We start from the raw sequence: 24,587 nt of genomic DNA on the forward strand, positions 1-24,587 counted from the left end.
TGGGCAAAGACTAAAGGCAGCCAATAGTCACAAAAGACCTAAACTGGGATTAGAGTTAGCCAAATCAACTCCACAGGGATTTACAGTAGAATTTTGAACATTATCTAATAGGGGAATTCTGGAGAAAAGACCATTTTACTTAGACCTCACTATTTTTTATGGTGCCGTGGAAGAGAGAAGCTAAGCTTCTTCAGAAACACTCATCTCTGCTGGGGCCAACAGAAATAAAACATACATACATATATATAAGCTTTAACTGAGATGAAACTTTTGTTAGACCATAATCTACTTATCGGATCCTGTACTCTTAGAGTCTATCCTAATGGTTAATCTTGTGGACTTGGGAGTTAGATTGTCTGGGTTCAGGTTTCAGTTCTGCCTCTTCCTAGCTGGTTGCCCGATGTCAATAAAACTGCATAGTGTTGTGGGGATTGACAGGGATAAGCCATATAAAGTACTTAACGTAGTAGCTGCCACCACGTTAGGAATACCACTTAATTTTAATTTTATTCTGTTATATTGATCATTTTATTGAACTCTCGAAGACAAACTGGAAGAGAACTTTTTACATAGCACTGTAGTGAGTTTCTTTTTAATCAGATTAAGAAAGCGCTTTGCTTATGTTAATTTTCAGAGATTTGAATATTTTTTCTCTTATACCAAGCCACTGGCTACAGTATAATATCTGCATCATGATGTTTATAAAAAATCTACAATCTATAAAAACCTAGGATATTGAAGAAAGAGAGCCATTGGGAAGTGAAGGGACTGACAGAAGCCTATATATTCAATTGTGTGCCCTGCTGCTGCTTTGCAAGTTGATTTCCATGCCAGAAATACACTGCCTGCTCTAGTCTTGAGTGAAGTGTAAAAATATTTCCTAACATTTTGTGGAGCACTTTATAGTTTACAGTGTCTATTTCATATACACTTTGATTCCCACAAATGATTCTGTGACAGAGTTAATATTTCTCTCCATTTCCTATTGTATTCTCTCACATTTATTACTGGATAGCTAGAATAACTATATTAGAATCTTACAATAGATTCCTAGGGCAGAGTTGCAAAGGCACTCAGGGCACTGTTCAAAATTACCTAGCCTATTTACTAAAGATATCTGGATCCCAGTTCTGATTTAATAACATTGTTTTAGAGTATCAGTGGGTAATTGGTCTTATTAGCTGTTTATTGACTCACCAATTTTGACAGTACTTGGTTTCTTTATATTTCTGTTAAGACATAATGCAGAACAAATGTCCTTGAAGATATGTGTGTGTGTGTGTGTGTATACAATGGAAACACAATGGAATATTACTCAACCATCAGAAAAAAAGAAATCTTGCCATTTGCAATGACATAGGTGGAACTAGAGTGTATGATGCTAAGTGAAATAAGTCAGTCTGAGAAAGACAAATACAATATGATTTCACACATGTACAACTTAAGAAACAAAACAGATGAACATATGGGAAGGGGGGGGGGGAAACAGAGAGAAACAAACCATAAGAGACTCTTAATGATAGAGAACAAACAGGGTTGATGGAGGCAGGTGGGTGGGGGATGGGCTGGATAGGTGATGGCGATTAAGGAGGGCACTTGTGATGAATCACTGAATTCTCCTGAAACCAATATGAAACTATATGTTAAGTAATTAGAATTTAAATAAAAATTTGAAAAAGAAAAAACACAGAACTGTATGGCGATTTGATGTATCATTTAAGCTAGTGCATTGAAGTATTTCTAAGTTTTTAGAAAGGTAGTAATGAATATTTGGTGTTTTGTTTAAAATGAAAATGCACTAGAAACAATGAAAAAAAAGCCCTGAGGAAATTGCCAGGGAATAATTGCCACATGCATAAAACTGGTAGTCCCAAAGAGTTTCATGGGTAAGTTATTTTAAACTTTAATGAATCATTTAAACAGTTTCAGTTCAGAGAGAGAAGTTTCCTAAGTCATTTTTACAAAGTCAACATAACACTGATACCAAAACCTGGGGGAATGTGTGCACATACACATTAGTAGGCTAATCCCAAAATGGATACATATTTTAATATAATAGCTAATATTTATTGTCTCTTACATTTGCTGGGTCCTGTGGGCAATATGCATTTTTTCCTTTTTAATTGATCTTATTAAATTACATAATATTGGTTAAAAAAACAGAATTCTTACAAGTTTATCCAAAGGTTACTCCTAAAAGATGGAATATTATCTCCATGTGAGGTTCCTTTATTCTGTGAGGCTTGATAATTAATCACACACTTTTCTTTACATACTTGAGGAGGTAGGGTCCACAGTGGTGTCTAAAAAGCCATCTGAGATTTTTATTTTTATTTTTTTAAGTTTATTTAAGTAATCTCTACACCCAACATAGGGTTCAAACTCACAGCCCTGAGATCAAGAGTCACTTGTTTTTCCAACTGAGCCTCCAGCCAGGCACCTCACCATCTGAGATTTTTTTGAAATGAGACTCTTGAGCTTCAGCTAAAACACTGTATCTATAATTTATAAAAGAAAGACAAGTGGTTCTCCAGACTAGAAAGTCCAGATCAATAAACCTGTTTCTCTAGATTTTCTTTAAAAAATAACGTTTTTGTTCCTTCAACTTCCAGAGAGTCTATTTTGAATGATCTACTTTTCAACTGGTTTTTGGTTGTGTCACACTTGGATGCAGTTGACTTAAAAATGTTTTACTTCTTGCTTTTTCTTCTAATTATTTTATTTTTAGTCATTCTGACTAGTGCAGGATATTTTCTCTAGAGGATGTGTCAACACAAAATGAACAAAATTTCTTTTAGAATTTCTAAAAGAAAGGAGGAGAGTAAGTATTATTCGAGCCCAAGTTAGGACAGCTGCCTGGGATACACAGTCTTCACAAAGCAGAGAGTGCTCTCACATATTTTCTTTCGATCCTCAGCATAATAACCCTGTATGGTGTGGCAACTATTGTTATCCTTATTTTATGAATAAGGAAACCCCCTGTAAAGAGAAATCTCCTAGAGGTTGAATGAGGAAATGAATGTTGCCCAGAAACACCACTGTAGAATGTGACAGTGCCTGCATTGGAATTGAGTCTTTTTGATTGAGAAAGCCCAAACTCTTAACTATAAGAGAGAAAAAGAACCCTGAAGGAAAAAGAGAATCTGGAAGAATATTAAGTAAAACCTCTTTTATAGCGATTATAAATAAGTAAAATTTTCACATTCTCCCAAATACATTTGCATACTAAAAATTTTAAACACTAGATTCATGTACTACACTCTAGTAAGGAAAACTATATTTAGACCAACGTGTTGGGCAGTGTGTACTATAGGTACATAAATTTTTCTGCCTGTTTGCTAAAACTCTTTTTCATTTTCTTTTAAAATAAAGACGGATAAGCTCGTGTAATGGGGAGCTTGAGTTAATCAACAGAAGTATTCTTATTTGCAGATAATGAAGCTGTTTTAATGACCGGGTTTTTAAAGTGTGCAGAGAATTTGGCTGTGAAGAAGCCTTCACAGGACTTTATGCTGAGCCTTGGAGATGTATTGCACAATTCTGGCTTGTTTTATGTAATAGATCAATTCCTAAAATCAATTCAAAATGTATTGGGAACAGTGGTAGTTATTAGGGAGGGGAACTATATGGAAAAGGGACAATACTTTAAACTCTTGGAATACAAATGTGTTCATGTATTAATCTATTCCCCAAAATACATCTTTTTAAAAATCTATTAAGTTTTTTATTTTTATTTAAGTTTTTATTTATTTTTAGGAGAGAAAGAGAGCACAAGCAGGGGAGTGGCAGAGAGAGAGAGACAGGGAAACACAGAATCTGAAGCAGGGTCCAGGCTCTGAGCCATCAGTGCAGAGCCTGATGCAGAGCTCAAACTCACTAACCATAAGATCATGCGTGATGTGAGCTGAAGTCGGATAGCTAACTGACTCAGCTGCCCAGGCACCCCAAAAATCTATTAATTTTTTTTAAATGCACCATGGGAACTTGTTTAAAGGATTTTTAATTTAAATTCATTTTGTTCACTCACCCTAATTATATCTATCTAGATATGCCATGTCTAGAGGTTTCCTTTAATTTTATGGTTTATAAAAGGGAATAAAATATCGCCATAGTGTTTGTTTGATCTGGTTCAAGTCTCCTCTCCCTGCAAATGCTCTGCCTTACCTCTGTCTCAAAGTAATGGTCAGAGAGAACTGGAGACATTTTAAAGTTCTATTTCTTCTATCAGATTGACCTCTGCTTTTTAGACTTTTTATTGAAGTGTTACGTAAACACAAAATATGCACAAATCGTTAAATGTATAGTTTGATAAATTGTCACAAAGTAAACATGTATGTTTCAGCTTTTGCTTTACCTTGAAGCTTAAATGGTTGTTGCTGAGATGAGATGGTTGTGTTCACTACTTTTCTGGTTGCATTCATTGCTTTTCTGAAAGGACTATTCTTATTCAAATAGAACAAAAACAAAAAACCATGCCTGTTAATGTAAGATTATAGTAAGCCAAGTTTTCCCCCCAAGTTTTATTGAGATGTAATTTATATATAACATGTTTAAGTGTATAATGTGATGATTTGATATACGTATATAAGTTAGCCAAGTTTTAAGAGTGTTTATTTCTATCTAAATCCAGTATTGAAGTACTTAATCATCCAGTTATTTTGTTGAACGGTTACTCTGTGCCATGCAGTATAACAAATGATATATTTACATGTTCTTGAATTCTTACAACAACTCTAGAAGTTATTCTCATTTTTGATACACACGAAAACTAAAACTAGAGAGGCTGAAAATTTTGATGGAGTTCAAACACCCAGGGCATGGTACAGTTTGGCCTTAAATAGGATCATTCTAACTCTAGAGCTTGAGCACTTACTGTTGCATCCTGTTTTCACCAGGTGTGTTTCTAGTGCATTTGCTGCATGGCAAATATTGTCTGATTGTGTCCTGATAGACTGAGGTATTGGGTTTTTGTTTTTGTGTTTTGGTTTTTTAAATCATAGGTGAAGGAAATACTTTCAAAGCTGTGGCTTCATAGGATGAGGCTTTGGGGCAGCATTCTGGTTTGAAGAGAAGGCACAGGAGTGTGTCTTAAAGATGTGTTTTCATGGCAAATGAACTGTGTTTGTGTGTTTATTGGAGTGGCCTCCGAGTGAGGAAGCTGTTGAAGATTACTGCTCGAGTGAGGCCCACCCCACTCTTGGTTTTGGCTTGTTTTGAGGCAAAGTGATAGTAAAAACTACTTGAAAATGTGCTCATTTTGCACCTATCTTAAAAACGAGTATGTACATTGGGGAAGTTTTGAAAGACTGTTTTTAACTTGCTTTTCTTTCAGGAAAACATTTGATAGCTGTTTCATTTTAAGCTGTTTCATAGAGGATCTGGGCAGGATGTTTCACAACAACCTCGTACCAGATTGAGCTCTGCTGTCAGGGAAGCTTGGCAAACAAGTTATTTGAAAGTTCTTTTGTCTTTTTGTATCCAAAGACTTGTTGAATTAGCTTTACTTCATATGGTTGGAATAATGGTCCATACTTTCTGAAATATCCTCCTAGGGCCTTGGGTTGTGGTATATTGAGGGAAAAGCAAGCCTGGTGAGAGTAACATTGCTGTTTACAGATTGGTCACTTCCCTCCTCTTTTCAACTTGATGGTATTGCTACATATGTCATCAGCCACAACAAATGGCAAGTCCATAGTGGACAGTGTTAAAATTTGGGGAACTCTCCTTCCTGCCAAAAGTTGGTTTGATTTTCATTATGGATGCTAAAAAATTGGTTGAAGTTTCGCTTTCAACACATGTGTTTAATTTACCTGAAATTAATAGAAAGGAAAACTGGTATGTATTTTTCATTCCAGAGTTGTTAAGACACTCAATAAAGTCACACAACAGTTGAAAGCTTATCAGTGCAGTTTAATTTGCTCATAGAAACTGAGGCTTTGAAAACTCTGATCTTTGACAGAGTGTAATAATCCCAAGAAGTCTTCCATCTCTCTTCCCACCCATCGTTTTGTGATTTGTTTTGGTTCTGTTACAAAAACAAATGGGAAAATAATCTGCAAGTGCCAAAACATGTCATAATAAAGTAATATAACTTTGTTGTTTTGGATTACTAGTATGTCAGACATTGGCGTAAATCAAGTTGACTCAGGTTAGGGGATGCAGTTTTGAATTTTGTAATTCTTTAGAGCAGTGTTCTAAACCCTGCATGCACATTAGAACCACACAAGGAAATTTAATAACATGCCCTGGTCACATCCCCAGACGTTCTGATTTGTTTGCTCCCACGTAGGGTCAGGTATTGATATTTTTAGGTGTTTCCCAGTGAATATTGGTGTTGATATCCACTGGTAGAGTTGACTGAGGTTCCCTGATTCAGTTAAAGGGACTGAAGAGTAGATGATTAATTATTTAAACAAAGAGAGGTTTTAGGGATACTTGGAGATTTGTTTTTTTTTAAGTAGGCAGCCAAATGAAACATATTTTTGTTAGGACATCAACAAAGTGTTGACACCTTAATTTCTTAAAAGGAGGTAACAGAGCTTATTGCTGACTGTTAGGAATGTGGCCATTTTATGAAGAGCTCTGACCTTCCTGAGGTTCTTCTTCTTTTTTTTTTTTTTTTTTTTTTTTTTTTTTACATTTATTTATCTTTGAGAAACAGAGTGAAACAAAGCGTGAGCAGCGGAGGGGCAGAGAGAGAAGGAGACACAGAATCTGAAGCAGGCTCCAGGCTCTGAGCAAGCAGTCAGCACAGAGCCTGATGCAGGGCTGGAACCCACAAACTGTGAGATCATGACCTGAGCCGAAGTCGGAGGCTCAACTGACTGAGCCACCCAGGTGCCCCTGAGGTTCTTCTTTAAATAAATCTTGGGAAAGGGTCTGGTTGAAGTGATGTGGAAAAAACTAAGGTGCATAAGGTTTGGTGGTCTTCAGCACATAAGCTTGAAGAATAATATCTAATCTCAATTTAGAATATATATAAGAATATATAATCTTAATTGCCATAAGCTAGAGAAGCTGTTTAGGGTAGAGGGAGCTAGCTGTCCTGTGATAGACTTAAAGCTAAATTAAATTGGGTCCTGTTAGGTGTTGAATTGCTCTCTGTACCCCATCTCCCCAAATTCATGTGTTAAAATGCTAACTCCTGATATCTCAGAATGTGATCTTATTTGGGAACAGGGATGTTACAGATGTAATTAGTTAAGATGAAGTTATACTGGAGTAGAGTAGGCCCCTAATTCACTATGATCAGTGTCCTTACGAAAAGAGAGAATTTGGACACAGACACGTACAGGAGAGAACAGCATGTGAACATGAAGACAGTCATCTGTAAGCCAAGGAGACAGGCCTGTACAGATCCCGTCCCTCACAGACCTCAGGAGGAATAAGCCTGCCAACACCTTGATTTCGGATTTCCAGCCTCCAGAGCTGTGAGACAACAGATTTCTGTCTGTGGTCCTATGGTACCACCAGGTCTGTGGTAATTCCACAGACCCTAGCAACCTAATACAAGTCCCAGTATTGTATTCATCTTTAAAATTTAAATCTAGGAAAAGTCAACATTTGAAATTTTGCCACACCTTCATTTAAGAGGTTGGGAACCATTTCTCTATAAGGAATTTTCGAAGGTGTAGTCATAAAATTTTTAGGTTCCTGGTAACTCAGACTTGAGTCAGTTGTTAGTCAAGCAGTGTAAAAGGCAGGAATTTATCATGAGCTCAGACCAGCAGCTAGTTTCTGGAGTGTGTATTACGTGGTAATCAAGGGGGAGATTCTCTCCAGTCACCTGAGAGGGAGTTCCTACATGTATTTTGTATATATAGATTCAGGCCTGTTACATGACATTTGGAGTTGGTCAGTTTGTTCTATATGAGTTAATAGCACACAGGGGAAATTAGAGAAGAACACTTTGAATATACATCTCCATTTCAGGGGACTAGAAAAGAATTGCCCATGCTTTTCAACTACCTTAGAGGAAGACAGCGTAGCTAAATTGGGAGGGATCCTGGGAAGTACCTGGCTGTGGCCCACGACAAAGTCCATAATAGACTCAGATTGGAGAGGCCCTGCAAAAGATGATATTGAAAGTCATACGTTAAACACAGCACAGCTCCTTAACTTTAGGATCCATGCCTTAATACATCTTAACAAAACAAAACCTGGAAGTGCCCTTAGAATCAGCTAGTGCTCCTCTTTCATTTAAAGTGAGGAAAATTTAAAGTCGGATGGAGAATGCCTGAGCTCTCATGGTTCATAGTGTTTCTTTTTCACATGTTGCTGCCTTCTAAATCACAGAACCATGTGTCCCTTTTCATTCTTAATTAAGCTTTTACTTCAAAGGAAACTAATTTCCTTGCTTTACTGTTGTGCTTAACACTCACTACCCCAAATTTCAGAAGCCAAGTATTTTTTGAATAGGCAGTAAAACTTTGGTTTCATTTGGGTGAGGACTGCTCCTGTGAATTGCCTTGACATGTCTCTGTCTCTGACTTCGTGGGTGACCTTGGGTAAGTTTCTTAATCTGATTCTTCCTCTGCCAATGGATGGAGGTGATAAGCCCTGTTCTTACCTGGTACAGAAAGCTGCTGCAGCATAAAATGAAATCATGTGAAAATTAAATCATTCATGGGCTCAGCCTCATTAGAAGACTAGGAGCTTAACTTGAGCTCTTAAGAGAGAAGAGATGTTTCAATGAGCAAATGTTCATGCTAGGTTGAATGTGCAGCATTCACCTCTTAAAAGGAAGGGAAAGCCAAATGACTATGCTTTGGCCATTTTATATACTTTCTCTCATGTGTCTGGGTTTTATGGTGCAATGTCTGAGTCTCCTACTTGGTGTTTTAAAACTTACGGAAAGCCAGTTGCTTCTAACTTCCTCTTTTTTGAAATAGGAAGAAACATTTTGAAATAAAATGATCCAAATATGTTTTAGGGTTATTAGCCATAAATTTCAGAGCACAGTTAATATGGTTAGCACCTGTGATGTCTTAATTCTTTTTTTTTTTTTTTTTTTTTAATTTTTTTTTTTTCAACGTTTTTTATTTATTTTTGGGACAGAGAGAGACAGAGCATGAACGGGGGAGGGGCAGAGAGAGAGGGAGACACAGAATCGGAAACAGGCTCCAGGCTCCGAGCCATCGGCCCAGAGCCTGACGCGGGGCTCGAACTCACGGACCGCGAGATCGTGACCTGGCTGAAGTCGGAGGCTTAACCGACTGCGCCACCCAGGCGCCCCTGATTCTTAATGTTTATGATAGAAGTTAAATTCTTACGATAGAAGTAGCATTTAACCTCCATGGGCAGTGCTACAAACATGTTAATTTTAAAAGATTGAGGCTGGTAAGTTATAATGAAATCATAAATAATAATTTCAACACAGTAAATTTACTCAAGGAAAATTACAAAACACCTGACATTATTACATATTGGCAGGAACTTTTTCCTACATTTTTTTAAAATTAAAAAAAATTTTTTTTGAAACTTATTGTCAAATTGGTTTCCATACAACACCCAGTGCTCATCCCAAAAGGTGCCCTCCTCAATACCCTTCACCCACCCTCCCCTCCCTCCTACCCCCCATCAACCCTCAGTTTCCTACATTTTAAAAGATAATACTTGGGGGCGCCTCAGTGACTCAGTTGGTTAAGCGTCTGACTTCAGCTCAGGTCATGATCTCGTGGTTTGTGAGTTTGAGCTCCACATTGGGCTCTGCACACTGACAGTGCAGAGCCTGTTTGAGATTCTGTCTCTGCCCTTCCCCTGCTCATGCTTGTGTGCACACGCTCTCTCTTTCAAAATAAATAAATAAATAAATAAACATTAAAAAACAGAAGAAGATAGTATTTTATGGGAATATGTTCAAGAAATAGGATATTTACGTGGTCTTGAGCTGTCTTCCCATAAGATACTTACTAATTATGCAAGGAAAAATAGTAACTTTATAGTTAGTTATCTGGTAGATACCATCTTAACTAAGTGATCAAAGTTAGTATCACTAGTAATAGGACAAATATGTACATATTTTGGACCTCTTAATGAGGACACAGCATTACTTCTTTGGTGTTTTTGCCAAAAATGCAAGTTGATATAATCATGAGAAAATACCATGCATATCCAAATTGGGATGGGGGAGACGTTTATAAAACAAATGGCCTGTACTCTTCAAAAGTGTCAAAATCATAAAAAGAGAAAGAAAAGCTGAAGAACTGATTCAGATTAAAGAAATTATTTGTATTAAAGGAGTTGCCATGGAGAAATACAATTATTTGCTGAATGAAATGTATGATCCTAGATTGGATCCTGAACTAGAATTTTTTTCCCTTTTTTTTTTTTTAAGTTTACTTATTTATTTTGAGAGAGAGAGACAGAGCACATGAGCTGAGGAGGTGCAGAGAAGGAGAGAAAGATAATCCGAAGCAGGTTCTGCACTGCCAGTGTAGAGCCGGATGTGGGGCTTGAACTCAACAAGCCATGAGATCATGACCTGAGCCGAAGTCAAGAGCTGTACGCTTAACTCATCCACCCAGGTGCCCCTTTTTCGTGTGTGTGTGTGTGTGTGTGTGTGTGTGTGTGTGTGTGTTTGTGTGTTTTAAAGACGTTAAGTGGGGGGCACCCGGGTAGCTCAGTTGATTAAGCATCCAACTCTTGATTTCGGCTCAGGTCTTGATCTCACAGTTTGTGAGATCGAGTCCCGTGTTGGGCTCTGTGCTGACAGTATGGAGATTGCTTCAGATTCTCTCTCTGTTCCTCCCTGGTCACATGCTTGTGTGTGTACACTCTAAATAAATAAATAAGTAAATAAATTTAAAAATAAATAACTAAAAGAATGTGAGACAATTGGGGAAATTTGAATAGGCTCTATAGATTAAATTTAGTACTATATTAGTGTTTTGATAATTGTACTCTGTATATAAGGTAATATTCATGTATCTGGAAATATATGTGAATTATCTCGGGTTAAGGGAGGAGGTTCTACCACTCTTAAACCAGAAAAAATTGAAATAATAATACAGAAAGATCGTGATAGACCTGATCTAAAATTACATGATGTATGACCAAATAGAAAATGAAAGTTAATTTCCCCATTTGAGTGAAAAGCTGTTGTTAAACACAGCATGTATGCCAGTGACAATGTAACATTTATTAAGTTTATGTGGGTTTTTTTTCCTGTCAAACTTTTGTTGAGATTGTATTTAATTGTACATTTCATTGGTATGCCACTTTTTATGAATTAATGATACTAGGTTTTTTTATTTAATGTGGTTTAAAAGTATGTTGTTGTAGGATTTTCCAATGAAAATTTGGTTAAGCCTCAAGATTGATAATAAGAAAAGTTTATCCTTAATAGATACACATTCTCTGCAGCCCAGAAAGATTGTCAAGATTTCAGTAACTGATGATATAAAAACTAAATTGATGTCCAGCAGAAAATATTTTTTGGTTGTATTTAACAAAAGCAAACACTTTGTTAATCCTCTTTTTTTCCCCTCACTCTTCCCAGCTTGGTGATCCAGCTATTTTTCCTGCTGTAATTGTGGAACATGTTCCTGGTGCTGATATTCTCAATAGTTACGCGGGTCTAGCCTGTGTGGAAGAGCCTAATGACATGATTACTGAGAGCTCCCTGGATGTTGCCGAGGAAGAAATCATAGATGAAGATGACGATGACATCACGCTCACAGGTGTGTCCCCAGCAGCACCGTACTTTAGCATAGTTTGGGGCAGTTTCTCAGTCCTGTGATTTTGGGGGCATAAGAGTCCCTAGCTTGGTTTCAAGAGGCTAGAGCCTTGCAGGGAGAGGGAAATCATATTTTCTTTCTCATCTACCTGAGTTTCGTAGTGCTTTCTCACCTGCTCTTCCTTTTTTCCTAAATATATTGGGATGAATGTGGCAAAATAGAGGTATGTAAGGAGAACCAAGCCAACCTGATTTGTCAGGCATTCACTGAGCACTTAATATGCCATGCTCTATATTCTCAGTAACAATAGGAAGTTGTTTGTAGGGAAAAATATAGGAAGGTTCTTCTTTTACTGCTGTCACAGGAAGGAAAATAGGAGGCCATGAACCAAATGTAGGATAAGGTACTAGGGTTTAAAAAAGACTTCTCTTCTGGTTAAGTCAGAACTAGTAGCCTATTAGAAATGTGAAGAGTTCACTGTGAAGTGTGACCTAGTGGTAATGCTGTTTTCATCAGTTTTAGAAATTGGTGCATGCATTTGTATTTGTATACATTTACATTCATCTGTCTTGGCCAGAGGTAGGTGTTGGAGATGTTTGAGAAAATTAATTATTTGGAAGCAAAGGCTATTTGAATATTTATTCTTAAATTTGAAAATAATAGGATATTAGCATTAGTCACAATGTCATTAACTAAACTTACACTTTATTGCATGCCAACCATTTCAAACTAATGTTCTTTTTCGCTTCAAGATCCTGTCTAGAATCTTACTTTGCATTTAGTTATTTCTTCTTGGTGTCTTCCAGTCTATAACAGTTCCTCTGTCTTTCTTTGTCTCTCAGTAACCTTGAGACTTTTGAAGAGTACTGATCAGACATGGTAGTATGTCCTTCAATTTTATTTGTGTAATATTTTCTCATGACTGGAATGAGATAATGCAATTTGGAGAAAGAATACCACCAAAATAGCATTGTCTCCTTCTCAGTGCATCATATTAATATAGTAGATTTTATTTTATTTTTTTAACATAGTAAATTTTAAAAAGTTCATTATCTCATGTCTCACAACAGAAAAAGAAAACTGAAATTAGGTATAATGAAATGATTTGCCTAAGATTATACACCAAGTGACTGGGTCCCCACTGATAACATTGACAAACAACTCTTAATTTTTATATTGTCCTTTTTGTATATGTTTTTTACAAAGCATGTTCTCCAGTATTCACATTTTTTGTTCAGAGGAACCCAATGAAAGTTTTTTGATAAATCTTTCCTTATCAATTGGGGAATTAAATTATGTTAGAGGTTTTTATTCATTACTGACTGAGTTGTGTGTTTTGTATAACAGAATGACTATTGCTATACATATATCTGTTGTGTAGCTAGTGGGTTTTTCTAGTATATTCAGTTGTAATTTCTTGATGCCTTAGTGAAAAGCTACAGCTGTCTCTGTAGGTTGGGAATAAGGGTCTCCACTGAAAGAGTATTTATTCCTGGTTTTAGTCATCAAGCAAGACATTGGTCCTTGGAGAAGAAATTCCGACTAGGAAAGCGGCTCTTGGATCTTTAGGAGAAAGAATTACTTCTTTCTTTCCATCTTGGGCTTAGACTTGAAGATAGCCAATAACAAGATACAAACAGGATCCATGCTTCCTAGAGAATAGAACTGATATTGAATGGGTCCAGAAAATAAGCCATGTTTTAAAAACCACATTTGCTGTTTGCATATTTCTTCTCCCTTTTCAATCTCCCAACCTGAGCTTTTATTTAACTCTTCCATCCTTATTTGAGCAATGTCATAAGAAAGCAAAGAACCCTGTAGCCCTCCTAAGTTCAGAGTGAAGGAGGGAAGAATGTTGTGCTTTGCAGAAACTACAGGAAAAGAAAGAGATGGAGAAAGAAGAGTTTATAAACTGTCCATGTGAGTCCCAGGTAGCACTTCAGATGATACTAAGGAATTATTGTTAATATTTTTAGGTATGCCAGTAACATACCATACACATGCTGAAATTTTTAGAGATAAAATATGGTTCTTGGATTCCTTTAAAGTAATCCTGGGGGTGTGGGTGTGATGTGTGTGAGGGGGCCTTGCAGGCAGTGATTGGAGTATGGGTGAAAGAAGATTGACCATGTGTTGATAGTGGTTAATGCTGAAAATGGATATGTGAGAATTCATTAGACTGTGTTCCATAATTTTGATTTTGTTTGAAATTTTCAATAATGAAAAGGTTGAACTATTTTTATGCATTTGAAGCTTATATTAGACTGCAGGTATCATCTGTGTGCCCTGATTGCAGATTTTCATGTTAACCAAAATACTTTCAATTTTATCATTGGTTGATCTCCTATCAAGTTTGATATATATCTGAACCTATAAAAGAAATGTATAATGGTAAACTACCACTTTTATGTGCTCATATGTTGGAGTTCCACCTAAAGTTTCATTTAGAAAAAGGTTATGGTGTGGGGTGCCTGGGTGGCTCAGTTGGTTAAGCATCTGACTTCAGCTCAGGTCATGATCTTGCAGTCCGTGAGTTTGAGCCCCACGTTGGGCTCTGTGCTGACAGTTCAGACCTGGAGCCTGCTTCAGATTCTATGTCTCCCTCTTTCTCTGCCCCTCCCCTGTTCATGCTCTTGTCTCTCTCTCTCTCTCAAAAATAAATATATTTAAAAAAAAAAAAAAAAGGTTATGGTGTTAAAGTTTTTTTTTTTAATTTTTTTTTTTAACATTTATTTATTACTGAGAGACACAGAGTGTGAGCAGAGGAGGGGTAGAGAGAGGGGAAGACAGAGTCTGAAGCAGGCTCCAGGCTCTGAGCTGTCAGCACAGAGCCTGATGCGGGGCTCAAACTCACCAACTGTGAGATCATGACCTGAGTCAAAGTCAGTTGCCTAACCAACTGAGCCACCCAGATGCCCCATGGTGTTAAGGTTTTTTGAAAGTCATTTGACCATTAGTTCTTACGTATGTGGAGATTCTTCTTCCGTTGCCAGCCTTTGAAGTTCTAAAAGTAAAATTACTAGTGGAGATGGTACAAATTATATTTTTTCAAATAAATGGTAACCAGTGATGACTATATTAGTAAATCTTCTCTTATTAAATAGTACCATTAAGTGTCTCTTCTTTCATATGGATTCTTTTCTGTTTTTACAAGGTCAAACAATTTTTAGTAATTTCTAGTAAGTTCAAATGTATTTAATAAATTATTCCCTAAGTTATCATAGTATCCATGCCTTCTGTCTTTGGTATAGATTTTAGCTAGTTGCTAGATCACAGCTAATCTGTTATGAAGAAGGTTTAAAATGCATGCATTAATAGCTTAGCGGGTTTTATTATTGCCAGAAGAAATTTTTGTTATCCATTTAATGAAGGGCTAACATTTTAAAAATATTTTTAAAAGCTGGATGCACTTTTTTTGGTTTTCTGTCCTGTTTCATGTAGGACGTACCCGTTTATTTTGCTTTTCTCAATCTAAGCACTGAAGCTGAATGGAATAAACAAAGGTTGTCAAATTAACATTGATGCTAAACATATTTAGCTTGACTCACATTTCTGAAATACAAAAGGTGATGTGATTTCTATATATAACGGTGGGATGATTTTTACTGTATAGTAAGTTAAAAAAACAATGGTCAAGTAGCATAAATAGTATACTACTTTTTATTTAAGGGAGAACAAAGAATATAAATGGTATGTTTCTTTGCTTATATTTAAAAAATTGATAACCCCCTGGGGCGCCTGGGTGGCTCTGTTGGTTAAGCATCTGATTTCAGCTCAGGTTGTGATCTCGTGGTTCGTGAGTTCAAACCCCACATTGGGCTTTCTGCTGTCATCACAGAGCCTGCTTCAGATCCTCTGTTCCCTTCTCTCTCTGCATCCTCCCTACTTGTACTCTCTCTCACAAAATAAATAAATAAAACTAAAAAAAAAAAAAGTCACAAAACCAATAGGAATGGTTTCTTTCAGGGAAAAGGAAGGGACAGGGATGAAAGATAGATTCTTGAAACATACTTTGTTTTGTCATTTTTACTTTGGAACCATGTAAATGTTCACATAATTATAAAACAACACTAAGTCCAAAAGAGGAAAAATTAGCAGTGTATAAAAATTGAAGCACACTAAAACAGATGAACCCCATTAAGCTATTGAGATGTGATTTTTAAGGTCATGCATTTCCTAATGAGATGTAGCCTAAAAATCAAAAACTAAAAATAAAGCTGCTTAGGAATCTTAAATTGTTTTCAGTAATATTTTTGTTGTTATTTAAAAGCTTGTGTGAGTGTGTGTGTGCAAGAGATGTTAGGGTCAAATCAAATAAATAATGAAGTTAATGTCATAAGAAGCCAAGATTTAGAGAGTAAATAAGATATACAAATGTTAAATTGCAAAGTTAAATAAAAATTCTATAATCCTATAAATTCTATGTAAACACACAGTATAAATACGTAATTCCAAAACTAAATTGTATAATGCTACATTTGAATTGCAAATATTAGTATGAACTCAGGATCGATTTTCTTCTCTAAAAAAACAAAGACAAATATTTTTTAGCCAAACATAGGACAACTTGAGTATTAATAAGGACAATAACCAGTAGTTGAAACATATCTAATATGTTTAAATCCATCATCTCATAATGCTACACACACCAAAAAAATGGTCACCAATAGGTGATGCTAAAAGCTGTTTTGAAAACTGTTAAGAATCACACATTTATTCTCCTTTCCCTGTTTCAACTATATACTGAGTAACTAGATTATTAAATGAGAAGTTTCTCTTTATTGTGGTATTCCAGCTAATTATCATATACAAAAAATAGCCTTTCCCGCCCCCCAAATTTAACCAGAATTTGATTGAGCCTTCGGAACTGATTACCAGTTTAAAGCAAATGTAGAAAAAACATGTTAAACTATACAATAGGAGTAGAATTAGCAAAATCTAGACGGGGAAACTCTGCAGGACAAGCAGTCTACTTTCTTGGTTTAATTGCAAGGAAAAAAGAGAGATGGAAGGTAACATAGTAATGAAAAGAAACTTCAGAAACTTATCAGTCAGTTGCACTGTGAGGACCTTGTTTGGATCCTGATTCAAACAACAACTATCAACCCTCCTCCCACCATCCACCATATATGATATTTCAGACAGTTGGACATTTGTATGCTATTTGATATTAAGGAAATATAGATTTTTAAAAAGTGTTTGATAAAGGTATTTTTACGTTTTCAAAACAGAACCCTTATCTTTTAGATATTATAAAATATTTAGTACCGAAATATTAGGATGTTTAGAATTTACATCAAAATAATAAGGAAGAGGAGAGCATGGAGATATAGATAAAACAAGATTGGCCATGAGTCGATAATTGTTAAAGCTGGGTGATGAAGACACAGAAGTTCATTGTATTATTCTGTTTATGTTCAAATATGTTTAAAATTCTTCAGAATAATTTTAAATCCTTCAAAATGTATATGTTTTGAGTTCCTCAAATTAGTGTACAGATTATAGTCTCTGAATAAATTATTCACTAACAATACCAGGATAGCCAGGAGAAACTACTGGTTCTGGGTTTGGGATGGGAAATGTACAAGAATAGCCTGTAATATATCTTTTCCCAGAAGGCACAAAACTATTACTTGGGTCATGTCTGAAAGACCCAGGCCCCAGCTTTAGTTCCCAGTGGCCGAAGATGGGACGTTTAGAGGTTAAGAATTAAGGGGCACCTGGGTGGCTCACTCAGTTAAGGGTCTGACTTCTCAGGTCACTGTCTCACAGTTCATGAGTTCAAGCCTTGCGTCAGGCTCTGTGCTCACAGCTCAGAGCCTGGAGCCTGCTTCGGATTCTGTGTCTCCCTTTCTCTGACCTTACCCGCATCCCCCCCCCTCAAAAATAAGCATTTAAAAAATTAAAAAAAAAAAAAAAGAATTACAGCTTCAGGGGCACATGGGTGTCTCAGTTGACTAAGCATTCAACTCTTGGTTTCGGCTCAGGTCGTGATCTCACGGTTCATGAGTTTGAGTCCTGCATCAGGCTCTGTGCTGACAGTGCAGAGCCTGCTTGGGATTCTTTCTCTTCCCCCTCTCTGCCTCTACACTCCTTCTTCCCTCTCTCAAAATAAATAAGTAAACTTTTTAAAAAATTACAACTGCAAAGGATTGAAGAATATAATATGTTAAAACCTTTATATTTTCAATGATGCTAAAAAGTAACTGAATGGCCACTTCTATAAATGGCCACTTCTGTCTTCTATAAAGATGCTAGAAAGCCCATTTATTATTCTGAAAATCAGTAAATAATGTAAAAAATATCAAGTATTTAATTTACCTTTATTGTATGAACTGTGGTTCAAGATAACTAGTTGATGAAGGAAAGTTGTTCTTTATAGAGAATTCTAGCTAACAAATACTGGAGGAATTGTAGGATTAGAATTATCACCATTTTGGAATCCCTTGTGAACAATGGATTTAGGCAGATATCATCAATAACTGCTAAAGTCAGTTATTTAAGGCTGATGGAGAATTTTATAATGGAAAGATCAGGCTGATAACACCTGAACCTGGTTCTCAGTCTTAACAGTACTGAATGAAAACTACCAGATTTTATAGCACTGCTTCAGGAGGCACATAGAATCAGTTTTGCAAAAAAAAAAAAAAAATTGAATCTAATCAAGCTTTTAGATACAGCTACCAGTTTACAGGAGGAAATACATGGGCCAGGGAGGAACATACTGAGTGGCACCACAGGGGTGTGTGCAAAATCATAAACCTGGGAAACTACAGACAGATAACTCTGTTTCTTCAAAGATATATGGCAAAAAGGAAAAATAAAAAGGGAGGAGGTACGTGTCACCAAATGTAATGCATGAGCTTTGTTTGGATCCTGATTTGAATAAATTTTTTTAGAAAACTGAGGCATTAAAGAAATTTCAGTATTAACTGGATAACTGATTTAAAATACAATTTTTAAAAGGTATGATCATGGTATTGTCTTTTAGGATATATACTGTCATATGTACAATTGAACGATAGGCCGGGCTTCACTTTAAAATAATCGAGTGTGAAGGGCGCCTGGGTGGCTCAGTGGTTGAGCGTCTGACTTCAGCTCAGGTCATGAACACATGGTTCATGAGTTCGAGCCCCACATCAGGCTTGCTACTGTCAGCACAGAGCCTGCTTTGGATCCTCTGTGCCTTGCTCTCTCTGCCCCTCCCCTGCTCACACACTCTCTCTCAAAAATAAACATTAAAGAATAAAATAATAAAATAATCCAGTGTGAAGGGTGTCTGGCTGGCTCAGTTGGTAGAGCATGCAACTATCAATCTCAGGGTTGTGAATTCAAGCCCCACGTTGGGCATGGAGCCTACTTTAAAAGAATACAATAAAATAAGGGTGCCTGGGTGGCTCAGTCGGTTAAGCATCTGACTTCAGCTCAGGTCACGGTCTTGCGGTTTGTGAGTTCGAGCCCTGCGTCAGACTCTGTGCTGTCAGTTCAGAGCCTGGAGCTTGAATCAGGATTCTGTGTCCCCCACCCTCTCTCTGCCCCTTCCCCACTCATGCTCTCTGTCTCTCAAGAAATGAATAAACATTAAAAAATTTTTAAGAATAAAATAAAATAATCCAGTGTGTGTGTTTTAGGCTGGGGGGTATGGGTGAAGGAAGATTGGCTATTAAGTATTGAAGCTGGGCTCTTGATACATGGGTCCATTATATGACTTTCTCTACTTTGTATATGTTTTAATTTTTTTATTAGAAAAGGCTTAACAAAGGGTTTGAAATTCTTCTTGTTTTTTTCTTAGCAGGCAATTAAATTATTATACAAACTAATTATATCATTTTCATCTACCCAGCAAACTTGTTTTATACTTGTTTATGTAATTAAATATCTAGTTATATAAATATTTGGAACTTGGTAATTAATTATGGAGTTATTTGTGCCTTATTTGCTGGATTTTTTAAAAATTTACTTTTAGTAGTTCATTTTCCTCAATTCATAGAATTTCAAAGCCTTGACAAAGGGAGTAATATGCTTTTTCTTTTCTTTTTTCTTTTAAATTTATTTATTTTGAGAGAGAGAGAGTGCAACCAAGCAAGGGAGGCACAGAGAAAGAGGGGGAGAGAATCCCAAGCAGGCTTTGGGCTGTCAGCATAGCGCCCTGAATGGAGGGGAGGGGTAAGGGGAGGGAGGGCTTGAACTCATTAACTGTTGAGATCGTAACCTGAGCTGAAATCAGGAGTCGGACGCCTGAGTCACCCAGGCACCCATAATATGCTTTTTATTAAGCTTTAAATTTACAAGACTTTAAATAGGAGGCTTACGTTTTTATATTTATTATTTTTTAAAGTAATCTGTGTACCTAACATGGGGCTCAACCTCACAACCCTGAGATGAAGAGTCATGTGTTCTACTGACTGAGCCAGCCAGGTGCCCTCAGGAGGCTTGAGGTGTTTTGTTTTGTTTTGTTTTGTTTTGTTTTGTTTTGTTTTGTTTTGTTTTGTTTTTAGAGAGAGAGCTTTTCACACATGCATGACAGTACTTGGGGGGAGCATACGGGAGAGGGGCAGAGGGAGAGAGAGAGCAAATCCTAAGCAGGCTCCACGCCTCAGCACAAAGCTTCATGCTGGGCTTGATCTGTGGCCCACATCCCTGGGGCCAAAACCGAGAGTCAGGCGCTCAACCTACTGAGTCCCCCAGGTGCCCTGACACTTAAGTTTTTAATAAGAGGTGTTGCAGTGCTCTGCTTTTAATCACTTTGCTAGAGTTTGTGAGGTATTTATCTTTTCTGATTTTAACTACTACGGAGGAATTGGACTTTTACGTATTTCTATTTATAGAATATGGCAGTAAAATTAATTGATTTATTTTTCATTATAATCAGGGGAAATAGTCTCCTAATGAAGACTATAGTCTCTATCTATCATTAGTCTCCTAATGAAGTTTTGTGCATCTTGACATGAAAGTAAAAAGGACATATACTTTTAGAATTAAAAAACTAGCCAACAATCTATTCAGATTCTCTTGGATCCTTTTTGTAATAATTCAGAAATGGGACCACTTGGGAAATTTAAAGCCTTTGAAAACAGCTTTTTAAAGCTATTTTAAAATCCTGCCTCTTTTTATTTTGGCTATCTTCTTGTTCCTTGACTTCCATGTGACCTATAGATATTTGGTTTTAAGGATACTAGCTGAAATTTGGAATTCTGCAGATACATCTTCCATATTTTCTCTTATGGCTTGGCAGATTGTGGGGACTCCCAGTGTTAACCATTATCTTATGAGACAAAATATTCTTTGTTAGGAGTTTCTTCCTATATTGAGAGGAGCTGACTAGTTTATGACCCTGAACTTCTTTGTTTTGTATTCATCTTTCAGGAATTGTCCCGGCTCTTTGCTTCTTCAAGCAGTTTTTCCCTTCCACTCCCATTCCTCCTTGGGAAGGCAGTCAACCAAATTAATGTATAAAAGCAAGTTAACTAATCTGCTGTTGTTATAACAGTGTTTAGCAGTTGCACATTTTCTTTTATAATGGCATTAACTAGTTCTCTCATTTTCTTTGAATGTGTAATACTTATTCTAATGCCCTTGCTTCTACTTTATTCTTGCTTTAATTTGTCTCTTTTCCTCTCAAAATATTTAAATCCTGTCTTAAATGACTCAGCTTAGGGCTATCTCTTCAGAAAACTTTCCTAACTTACAGGGATATATGTTGCCTATAAGTGTGTATGCCTCTAGTCAGTCTATTCTGTACCACAGAATTAATCAGTTTGTTATTTTCTTAGATAGTACCTGAGTACCGTTACCAATAGACAAGGAAAAAGGTCATGTCTGATACTATTGCATCTTCCACATTTCCAAGTACAGTTATTCAAGAAAGCTAGGCATTCAATATTGCCAATTAGGCACTTGGAGTCAGTTAAGAATTTTGTAGGTTCTTGAAGATCTTTGATCTAAAGATAGAATGAACTGGTTCAAAAATATTTAGGATAATAAGTGATATAATATTCTAATGCAAAGTTAAGCTAAATTTCAAAGACGTATCAGTTTCTTAAAAATCTGTTTATAGCATTAATAAAAAAGAAGATGATTTTGTTGCTTCTCTGAATTGAATAGGAATAGAGTAGTACAGTGTGTAAGTTATCACTTTCATTCATTTGAGAACAAAGAACTTTTACTTCAAGTACTGTGTTTAGATTTACTGTTTAATATTTACTGTTTAATCTTGTGTAAAATTAAAGGGCTTTTATTAATCAAGTTACATACTCTCAATCCAACCCTGAATCTGAAAGTCATGATTTTATATTCACACATACATACATACACATACAAACTTAAAAGTGATGTGTGATTTTTCCCACAGATATTAAGGGGGGAATATAGCACGGAGGAGGTATAAGAGATGTTGGATGATGAATATCACGTTCAAGAATCTTGAATTTATCCATGAAAAGAAGGCATTTATGCCTTTATGTATTTTCTTTATGTATTTTCTTGGTGCTAATGCTAGAGCTAAGTGACTAAAAGCCATCCAGGAATTCACTATGAAACTATTTTGGACTTCTTTCTGGGATTCAGAGATGTGTCAAGTATCTAGCATGTACCTGGATTAAATTTTCATTTACATATTAGTATTTTTTAAGAATATTAAAATACTTGGTCTAGGTCAAATCCACAGTCGGGGAATTAGTGTTCTACAGTACACACTAGAGGAGAATGGTGCCAGAATACTAATTATCAAAGGGTGGTTAGATCCTAATAATGTGACTATGACTAAAACTTTTTAGAGATGGTAGCAATTCAGTCATAGAAGAATGGGAAAAGAGTTGGAGATTAACAGACTCATGTTCATTCCTGTTAGTTAACTAAGAGAATTGAAGTCAGTGGTAGAGCTGAAAGGGACCTAAGAATATCAACTCAATCATGTTCTAATATGAAATCTGTGGGCACAAAATGACTTGCCCAGTGACATACTAGTTTAGTGGCACATCTGAGATTTCTGGCTATTATTCCTGGACCCTTTCTACTGAAGTCCGTGCCTGTCTTATTTATTCTTGAAATAAGAATTATCACAGAAACAACTAGTGCTTTCCCTCCAGAATGTGAGCTCTATTTTGCTTATTCTTTACTTCTCAGCATCTTGCAAAAGGTTTTTGTTTGGTAATAAAAACCCCATATCTTGTATAGTTTTTTATTTCTATTTTATAGTTTTTTAATTTTTATTTTTTTTTCAAATAATCTCTGAGCCCAACATGGGGCCTTGAACTCATGACCCCGAGATCAAGAGTCTAATGATCTACCAACTGAACCAACCAGGCACCCCTTGTGTGATTTTTTTTTAAAGAAAAAGAAGTAGAGAAATACTTAAGAGTCACATTCAGTACAGATTTTATTTGTTGATACAAAGTGTATACATAAACTGAACTATTAAGTGATGTATCCAGACATCTTTGTGTTTTAGAGCAATAGATGTCTTAAAGCTAACTTGTGTTTTCTTTAAATGTATTGTAGTCGAAGCCTCCTGTCATAATGGGGATGAAACGATTGAAACAATCGAGGCTGCTGAGGCACTCCTCAATATGGATTCTCCTGGCCCTATGTTGGATGAAAAACGAATAAGTGAGTGTTCATGTGTTTGGTTTGTTCATGTGAATATATTTTGAAAAGTTGTTCTTGCCATTGCTTGTTATTAGAGTTGGTAAATACCAAGAGACCAGAGATTAGGTTTTTATATTTTTTGTGTCCCAAGTACATTTTAGGGTACAGTATTAGTTGAGACACCTTCACTAAAGTATTCAGGTAAACAACACTTTAAAAAAAAAAAATTGGAGAGTGAGATCTTCAGGAATAAAAAAGTATTTAGTCGTCAGCAGATTTTGCAGAATTTATTCTCTTAACCTCATTGGTAGAAGTATTAGGGTATTTATGGCCCAGACTATTATAATTTAATGATCTCTATAGGTATTCACTAGTGAATAGGCAAAAATTAATTGAAAAATTTCTAACACCTCATGGCAAAAAATTCACTGCCACATTATTGATCTGCTTTTAAATGTTTTTTAAAATTTTATTTATTTATTTTGAGAGAGAGAGAGTATGTGTGCACATGTGAGCAGGGGAGGGGCAGAGAGAGAGGGGAAAAAGAGAATCCCAAGCAGACCCCACTCTGTCAGCTCAGAGCCTGACACGGGGCTTGATTTCCTCTCTCGATCTTGAACCATGAGATCATGACCTGAACCTAAATCAAGAGTTGGACACTTAACCAACTGTTCCACCCAGGTGCCCCTATTCATCTATTTCTAAATCCATGTTCTCCTTTGAGCTCTTCTGGCAAGAAAGTAGTCAAACTCATTAATTTATTAATTTAAGTTAATTATTACTAAATCAGTTTAAGATGTTGAATATTTTCTGTATGCATGACAATGCATTAAGCAATAATGTGATATACGAATGAACAGATACTATTTTTTTCCTCCAGTTCACAGGTTAATTTTGAAGATATTTATGTAAATAACTGTAAAAGCCAAAAATAAAGGCCATGGGAGGGATAGCAGCATGTTCTGGAAGGAAAGAGGACTCTGGTTGGAAATATCAGAGACAGGCTTTATGGAAGGAGTTTTCTAACCTGGGATATAAAAGATAAACTTTTAGTGGCTAGAGGAGATAGGGAAGGGCATTCAAAGTAGAATGGGTTGAGCCAGAGACACAGACCTGTAAAAAAGAGAGAAATGTTTGGATAAAAATGCTTTGGTTTAGCTGAAGTATAGCTTTGGTGTAGCTGCCTTCTTGGTAGGCAGGAGATGAGATTGGAAAAGTAGGTTTGATCCAAATTGTGCAAGCTTCACATGGCATGCTGTGGAGTTTGGGTTTTCTTATCTTTTTTCCCCTGTAAACTATGGGAAAATAAGTCAATTTTATTCT

At 36.3% G+C, this 24,587-nt stretch overlaps 1 protein-coding gene across 4 annotated transcripts in view; it reads left to right on the forward strand.

Moving 5' to 3' along the window:
• The window catches only part of ELF1 (E74 like ETS transcription factor 1), a 106,834-nt gene that overhangs the window by 64,991 nt on the left and 17,256 nt on the right, over positions 1-24,587 (forward strand). For all 4 annotated transcript variants that reach the window (XM_042977432.1, XM_007085356.3, XM_007085355.3 and 1 more), the window contains exons 3-4: positions 11,501-11,681; positions 23,178-23,285. In XM_042977432.1, the coding sequence (XP_042833366.1) occupies positions 11,501-11,681; positions 23,178-23,285 (289 nt within the window). The remainder of the gene's footprint in view (positions 1-11,500; positions 11,682-23,177; positions 23,286-24,587) is intronic.

Source organism: Panthera tigris, chromosome A1 (genome assembly GCF_018350195.1).
Source record: "Panthera tigris isolate Pti1 chromosome A1, P.tigris_Pti1_mat1.1, whole genome shotgun sequence".
Taxonomy (NCBI): Eukaryota; Metazoa; Chordata; class Mammalia; order Carnivora; family Felidae; genus Panthera; species Panthera tigris.